Source organism: Protobothrops mucrosquamatus, unplaced genomic scaffold (assembly GCF_001527695.2).
Source record: "Protobothrops mucrosquamatus isolate PMUCROS unplaced genomic scaffold, P.Mucros_1.0 scaffold1007, whole genome shotgun sequence".
NCBI lineage: Eukaryota > Metazoa > Chordata > Lepidosauria > Squamata > Viperidae > Protobothrops > Protobothrops mucrosquamatus.
In genome coordinates, this window is record NW_015387243.1 from 376242 (window position 1) to 384706 (window position 8465).

The 8465-nt window shown below is 45.8% G+C and overlaps 1 protein-coding gene across 1 annotated transcript in view; it reads left to right on the forward strand.

Annotated features, from left to right (window-relative positions):
• Positions 1 to 5462, forward strand: part of CPNE9 (copine family member 9) — a 65548-nt gene extending 60086 nt beyond the window's left edge. Inside the window, exons 18-21 of the mRNA XM_029284836.1 lie at positions 660 to 762; positions 1879 to 1936; positions 2315 to 2388; positions 5105 to 5462. Of these exons, the coding sequence (XP_029140669.1) occupies positions 660 to 762; positions 1879 to 1936; positions 2315 to 2388; positions 5105 to 5257 (388 nt within the window). The 3' untranslated portion in view covers positions 5258 to 5462. The remainder of the gene's footprint in view (positions 1 to 659; positions 763 to 1878; positions 1937 to 2314; positions 2389 to 5104) is intronic.
• The last annotated feature ends 3003 nt before the right edge of the window (positions 5463 to 8465 follow it).

Consider the following 8465-nt stretch of genomic DNA (forward strand, 5'->3'; position numbering starts at 1 on the left):
AGTGGTTAAGACACCAGGCTTGAAAGTGGGAGACTGCGAGTCCCAAGTCCTGCCTTAACCATAAAGGCCAGCTGGGTGACTTTGGGCCAGTCCCTCTCTCTCAGCCCAACCCACCTCACAAGGTTGTTGTTACGGGGAAAAGAGGAGGAAGGTGTGTCGGATGTGTTTGCCGCCTTGATTTATTTGTAAGAATAATAAAAGTTATTACTTATAAATAAGTAAAATAAAAGAGTCAAGTGGGCCATTCTCAGCCAAGGCTTCTGGGAACCCAAACAGCCCAGTGTGTCTCGGGCAACTGCAATCTTCATTGCTTGACCTATTAAGGCAGCGGCCCATGCAAGATTTGTGCAGCAGTAAAGAAGGAAAGAGGAGAGAAGAGTAGCCCAGCAGGAAGAGCTTATGCCTTGCCTGCAGAATAAGGCAAAAGAAGAGGTGGAAGGCCTCCAAATGCAGAGAGCTGATGTCGGCTGGTGTTGACGAGTATCAAATCTGATTCTGAATAAAGCTTAAGTCGGCTTCTCACATTCTTAGCTTGCTAACTAAGGCAGCTGCTGTACTTTTTGGGACAAGGGAGCTGTGGACAGGACTTTCAAGGAGGCTGTGGGAAGCAAGGTGCTGAAATTAGGGCTCTCCATCACTCTCTTCTCTCTGTTTCCCAGTTTGGCTGCCCAGGTCACTGATGGCTCCCAGTATTATGTTCTTCTCATCATCACCGATGGAGTGATTTCCGACATGCTGCAGACTAAAGAAGCAATTGTCAGTGTGAGTCAGCCTTGCGGTAGCTCACCGGGTAATAAGAAAAGGAACAGAGTCAAGGTTTGGGGCATAAAAGCACATTGACAGACCCAGATGCTACCGTCCTCAATTGTGTGCTTGCATGTCAGTGTGGGTCAATCAAGAAAGGTGCCCACCGATGACTCTCAACGTACAACCATTCGTTTAATGACCGTTCCAAGCACTGGTAAAAGTGACTTATGACCATTTTTCACACTTATGACCGTTGCAGCATCACCATGGTCACGTGATCAGAATGTGGACGCTTGGCAACTGGCTCATATTTATGACGGTTGCAGTGTCCCAGGGTCGTGTGATCATCTTTTGTGACCTTCTGACAAGCAAAGCCAATGTCATGGTTCCGACAGATGAAACTCTTCAAAGAACTATGAGGCATTGTTTACCTTAAAGTATCTTTATTCGAGCAGCATAGCATCGGCATGTACATAGGCAAACCCAAAATCTGAATTCCCCTCCCCTGAGCACATAGCATCAAAGCAAATTCCTTCCTCTAATTAACAGTCATAAATCACATTCTCCAATTAGTTTGAAATGCAGGCTTTCCCTCCAGTTCTTCAACCCGCCATTCCTTATCATCTCTTATTTCAAAAAACCTTGGTTCTCATACTAGTTACAATATTGTTATGTCTAACTAAACTCCCATGCACATTCCTCCTCCTCCCCCCCAGTTGATACTCTAATTCTAACTCTAATTCTAAGAGTAAAACATAAGAAGGAAAATGGCTGCATCCCCATATGTTGTCAAAGCAAGAACATCCGATGTTAGCAGCGTTGACAGCCAATGGGGAAGCCGGATTCACTTACCAACCGTGTTACTAACTTAGTGATTCACTTAACAACTGGGGCAAGAAAAGTTGTCAAATGGGGCAAAACCCGGTTAACAGCTGTCTCGCTTAACAACAGAAATTTTGGGTTCAGTTGTTGATTGTAAGTCAAGGACTACCAGTAGAGTCTTCGCCTACCTCAATTACCAGCCATTGTGGCATTTGGCACATGAGAGTGGGGAATAGAAGTTCCAAAACTTTGGAAGACGGTAGTTTATTTCCTAAATTGCAGTTGAGACAATAACCTTTTTCTCTGCAGGCTTCTTCCTTGCCCATGTCTGTCATCATTGTGGGAGTGGGCCCTGCTGAGTTTGGGGGTAAGTGTTCTACTCATTCAGATGAATATTGAGCCATCAGGGAATTGGGTCAGAGGAACCCAAAGAGCGGATATGATGCTTTGAGAAGAGTGCAGGTTGCCAAAACATCAAGGCTGGCATCCTAGTCCTAGTCCCATAAGCAAAGGTTGGCATCAAGGCTGGCATCAAGGCTGGCATCCTAGTCCTAGTCCCATAAGCAAAACTTCACAGCAGAACTTCCTTGCTGTTGATTGCTGATCCTTTGCAAAGCTAGAGCAAAACGCAGAAATAAAGACCTTAAGATTTATTCTCCAGCCAGGTGTCAGTAACAGTTCTCCTGGAAGATGGCAACAAATGTTAAGGTTTTTGTTTCTTTGTTTGTTTCCTTGTTATCTTCAGCTATGGAAGAGCTGGATGGGGATGAAATACGGGTCTCCTCCAGGGGGCGCTATGCTGAGAGAGACATCGTACAGGTAACCCTTCTTTGAGAATCTGGCTGATTAGAATGGGCTAAAGCAGAGGTCCCCCAACCTTTTGAGCACCAGGGATCCGGTTCCTTGGAGAAAGGTTTTTCGGCGGACCGGAGGGTGCATGGTATTGTGTGCTGCCCTGCATCCCACAGATGGGGCTTTGCTTGTTTGTGCAGACCGGTTGCTGGCATGCTGCAGCCCGCTACCGGTCCACAGACCGGGGGTTGGGGTCCCCTGGGCTAAAGGAAGGTTTCTGAGATGAATTGTCCTCTTCCTGACTTGTTTCTCTTAACAGCATCAAACTATGCAAGGAGTGAGGTGCTAGGATAGTGGTGGCGAACCTATGGCACGCGTGCCAGAGACGGCACTTAGAGCCCTCTCTGTGGGCACGCACGCCACGCCCCGGAGATGGTAACCGTCCCTCTTCAACCAGCCGCCTGCTAACTTGCCGAGGTCCCACATGGCCAGATGCATCCCAGCATCCATGCACTCACTGGCCTCTGTGTGCAGCAGCTAATGGTGTCAGGCAGCAGCCGCCCCGGCCCCTGCCTCACCTTGCCCTGTGACAATGGCACCTCGCCCTGCCTCGCCTCACCTAGCAGGACGAGCCTCCTGCCCACCGCCCCACCTGCCAGAGACCCCCTGGATCTCCCCTGGCCGCCACAGGCATCCCTCCCCACGAGCAACATCGAGGTGATCACACCCACCTTGGCCACACCCACCCAATCTGCCATGATCACCACAGCCACGCCCACCCAGTGGGCCACGCCCATCTGGCATCCAGTGATAAATAAGTGGGTTTTGGGTTGCAGTTTGGGCAAGTTGGTCTCTAAAAGGTTTGCCATCACTGTGCTAGGATTTCTAACTGATTATCACCAAGTGTTTTGCAAGAATTATCCCGTAAGAGAGTCTTTCCCATGCTCAGCATGCGGCCTTTTGTTAAGAACAGAGGATGTTCGTTCTGATCTGCTTCTGTAGGAGAAAAATTCTCCCCAAAATTTGTTTAAACGGGCACGCCATTCCGGTGAAATATGGATGGTTTCATAGGGTACCAGAGGCAGTGAAAGCAAAATGAAAGACGGCAGAGATGCAACTCTTCCATAAACCCCTCTATAAATTAAAATATATACATGATTGGATACAACAAGATAACTGACTAATATGGGGGGATATGGGGGGAGGGGGAGATTCTATGAGGTAATGGGTATAACTACAAAGACAATGATGTCTAAAAAAGAGAAGAACTGAGATGACATGATAGCAGTCTTCCAATATTTGAGGGGCTGTCACAGAGAAGAGAGGGAGTCAACCTATTTTCCAAAGCACCTGAAGGCAGAACAAGAAGCAATGGATGGAAACTAATCAAGGAGAGAACCAACCTAGAAATAAGGAGAAATTTCCTGACAGTGAGAACAATCAATCGATGGAATGGCTTTCCTTCAGAAGTTGTGGGTGTTCCATCACCGGAGGTTTTTAAGAAGAGATTGGACAGACATTTGTCTGAAATGGTACAGGGTCCCCTACCTAAGCAGGGGGTTGGACTAGAAGACCTCCAAGGTCCCTTCCAACACTGTTATTCTATAATCTGTAACTTAATTACCTTTAGTGAGTTACTTTTAATCGGTTTATCTCATAATGTTCTTGCTTCTGACAGCCTACGTTCACTCCTATCCTATTTCTTCTAGTATTATAAAAATTTCTTAAACTTCTAAATATTTTATGGCTGAACAGGCAGGGCCTATTGTTTCACAAGTCCATGAGAAGGTGTTTTTGGAAAGGGTGTGTTTTGCTTATCCTAACCAACACCATATTTTCTCTTGCACTTCCATCAGCACTTCTCTACATGCTGACATGAAAATGTCTGCCATGGTTATCATATGTGCCTGTGGCATTATACAATATTGTGTGCTGATCAAGGTACCCCTTCATGACCTAGAGGACTGGACATCAACCCTTACTTTATCATCCAGATCAGATTGCCAGCCTGAAAATATGGCATTTATTTTGATATAGTCTTACAGTATTAACTTATCCTTGCAGTGCAAAGGATAGTGTGCAAAGTTCCCTGTCCAAGAAAAATAGCAGGATTTTTGTGGCTGTTTGTGGCTGGGATTTGGGAGTTAAAGAGTTAAGTCTGGAAGATACTTATTTGAGCACCTTAACTTCTTGCAAAACTTATACATCTACACATGAGCTATGATCAATCTCAGTGTTTGTTTTACTGACCTGAATTGCCGGTGGGCATAAGAAAACAAAATTCAAATATTGGCAATATGGCAGATAGAAGGGACTTATATATTTCTAGGGCAACTGGTGGTGTAATGGTTAAAGTGCAGTATTGCAGGCACTCTGCCCACAGTCTATAGTTCGATCCTGACAGGGCTCAAGGTTGACTCAGCCTTCCATCCTTCCGAGGCCAGTAAAATGAGGACCCAGATTGTTAGAGGCAATATGCAAATAATGCCTCTACGTTATAAACTGCCCAGAGAATGCTATAAAGTGCTGTAGAGCGGTATATAAGCCTAAATGCTGTTGCTATTGCTATGTAGTGTGTGTGTGTGTGGGGGGGTATTCAGCCCTCATATCTTTGCTCATGTAAACTGAATTGGGAAATATGAAGTTTTCCTTCTTCTGCTGCTATTGATACCCAAGGCTGCACCAGACTTGGGGATCTAATTCAGTACCCTCCTGCCGTTTTGTGTCTTTCCTGCTGTTGTAGTTCGTGCCCTTCCGAGACTACGTAGACCATTCCGGCAACCACATTTTAAGCATGGCACGCCTGGCGAAAGATGTCCTAGCCGAAATCCCAGAGCAGCTGCTTTCGTATATGAAAACCCGAGACATCAAGCCCCTTTCTGCTAGACCACAGTAGCTCCGTCTTCTCCATAGCCTGAAGCCATTCAGATAATTCTGCTCCAGCTGGGACTGGCAAGATGCTTTCCCCCTAGCCTAGGCACGCGGGCTCTTCCCTCTCTTTCATTCAGAACTGGCTAGATCAGGGGGACAGGAAGTTCACTAGGGGGAATTGGGCAGGATTGAGTGCCATGCTTCACACGCCAGATGAGACACCAGCACAAAAGTGTGGCTCCACCCAGGATCTCAAGAAGGTGATTCCAGTTTCATAAAACAAGCCCGGCAAGAGCCTCGAAAGAAAGATGGAGTTCAGAAGAAGAAGCAGCATGCTGGGGATCCTGGAGCTGTGTTTCCTTCAAGACCAGTTTGTTTAGTAAAGTGCCATGGAGCCCTCTTTCTGCCTGGTTATTGACAATAAAGTATCCTTGGTCCCAGGATCACTATGGCTATTTTATTCTATTTTATTTTATTCTCACATGGTTATTTTATTCTATTTTACTTTGGAAAGAGTGCAGAAAAGAGCAATAATGATGATTAGGGGACTGGAGGCTAAAACACATGAAGAACAGTTGCAGGGATTGGGTATGTCTAGTCTAGTGAAAAGAAGAACTAGGGATAACATGTTAGCAATGTTCCAATATTTTGCCACAAGGCTACCACAAGGAAGAGGGGAGTCAGTCTATTTTCCAAAGCACCGGAAGGCACGACAAGAAACAATGGATGGAAACTAATCAAGGAGAGAAGCAATCTAGAACTAAGGAGAAATTTCCTAACAGTGAGAGCAATTAATCAGTAGAACAGCTTGCCTTCAGAAGTTGTGGGTCGTCCATCACTGGAGGCTTTTAAGAAGAGACATTTGTTTGGAAAGGTATAAAGTCTCCTGCTTGAACAGGGGGTTGGACTAGAAGACCTCCAAGGTCCCTTCCAACTCTGTTATTCTGTTCTCTTCTGTTCTATTTTGTCAGTGTTGACTACCTGTCACCAATCTAGGCTTCCCAGACAAGGGGGGAGGATCTGTCTGCCCCTCTGTTCAAGAGAGAGGATCTCTCTGTCCAACCCTGCTTACATTTAACACAGCTGTAGTTTTCAGACATATTTTATTCATTGTAAATTGCCAGTCTGCTGCAGCCACACGCACTGTGAATCTGAGAAAATATGGGATGCGGATACTTCTGACAAGAAGTTACAACCTGGAATTAAAACAAGAGAAAACTAACATAAATTTACACTAGTACCAGGCACAGAAATCTTGCATTTTTTCTTACCAATTCTAACTCAGTTTGACACGTTCCTTTTTTTTTTTTTTTTAGCAGAAGGTGGGGACTTTTTGCGTCAATGGGTGCATTTCCTCAGGGATAAGATCCAACGTCAACATCTTAGAAAAAAAGGCTATGACCTGAAATACGTTTGGATAGGATGGAAGGGAGAACGTGGAGGAAAAATTCTTCGGAAGGTCGGAGGGAGATGGAACAGTTGGGATTTTCCAACAGACACAGTTAGCAGGAATTGGGTGAATGAGGTCCAAGTAATAAATTCTTAGGTTAGCAAAAGGCTCAGGAGAGGAACATCAAATTACTCGTCAAAATCCATAAAAGGAGTTATACAGGCATGGCATTCTGACCACCTTGTCTCTAGGGATTATAATTCAGTCTAGTGCCCTCATTTGGTTTCTACTTCTACCCTAATATGAAGTGGCCAGCTTAGCAAGACTGTGATCAGAGTTGTGGACAAGGAATACAGGTAGTCCCCAACTTACGACTGAAATGGAGCCTGCCCATCAATATTATAAGTCAGTGGTGGCGAACCTATGGCCCGGGTGCCAGAGGCGGCACTCAGAGCCCTCTCTGTGGGCACGCGCGCCGTCGCCCCAGTCCTAGGCCTTCAGCTGGGTTTTATAAAACCTTTTCNCTTTAGGCCTCTGCCGCCGTGTGCAAAAAAAAAAAAAGGTTCAATCAATCAGTCAATTTCAACTTCTTGCGGGGAAAAAAAAGATCTTGCAAAGTTGGAATTGATTGATTGAACTTTTTAGTCCCACCCAGTCTGCCATCACCACCGCAGCCACACCCACCCAACGGGCCACACCCACCCAACGGGCCACACCCAGCCAATGGGCCACACCCAGCCGGCACCCTACGATGCATAAGTGGGTTTTGGGTTGCATTTTGGGCACTCAGACTCTAAAAAGTTCACCATCACTGTTATAAGTTGTAACAATTGTAAAACAGGTCACCCAAATAACCGACCTGATTTTTCAACATTTTCTGCAGCAATCATTAACTGAAAACCACAGCTGTAAAGCAAGCAAGTAGTTAAGCAAATTCCACAGTTGTTAAATGAACCAATGGTTCCATATGGGCCGTTTAGAATGCCAGTTTTCGGCAAAACCTGTCGTAAAACATCTCATCACTGCAAATGGCCATAAATGCTGAAGCCCAACATATGGCCACGTGACCAGGAGAAGAGGGTTCAGCCATCATAACTTCAGAACTGGTTTGTAAGCATCCCGGGAGAGGTCTATTGAAACATCAATCATAGACTATTGTTTTTTCTCTCCGTCATCCCCATTCCTCCGACTTGCTTTCTTTTTGTCTCTCCAGAGATTGCTCCAGGATCAGGGGTGGGGAACCATGGCCCTTTTATGACTTGTGGACTTCAACTCCCAGAATTCCTGAGCCAGCTCAGGAATTCTGGGAGTTGAAGTCCACAAGTCATAAAAGGGCCATGGTTCCCTATTGCTGCTCCAGGATGGACTCATTGTTCTTGAAGAGCCAAAAGTGGCCTGGCTAAAGTGCACTCACTTCTTAGTTGTGTGTGTGTGTGCATGTGTTTGTGTTTGTGTACTGTATGCGTATACCTTCTTTTCCAGCTCAGGTCCAGAACGGCCATTTCAGCTGGTTAAATGCTTGGGGAAATGGTGGTGTTTTGGTCATACGAGCTGCTTCTTTTAACCCAGGATACGTTTTTTCCCAGTCCTTATGCCACTCCACTAGGGATAACTATTTAGTACACGGCCTGTGAGCTTCAAATGCTTGAAACTAGCAGGGCAGATGGGGAGAGAGAATTCCTGCTGTGGGGTGGGTGGCCTACTTTAGTTCTTTTTATGAAAGGAAAGCACAGCCCTGGCCCTGCAACAGAGGCAGCTGGCAGGATATTTGCCTCAGCTCATTTGCTAGAGGCAGGAAGACTAAGCTGTGCTGTTGTGTCAACCTGGACTTGATGCTATTTCG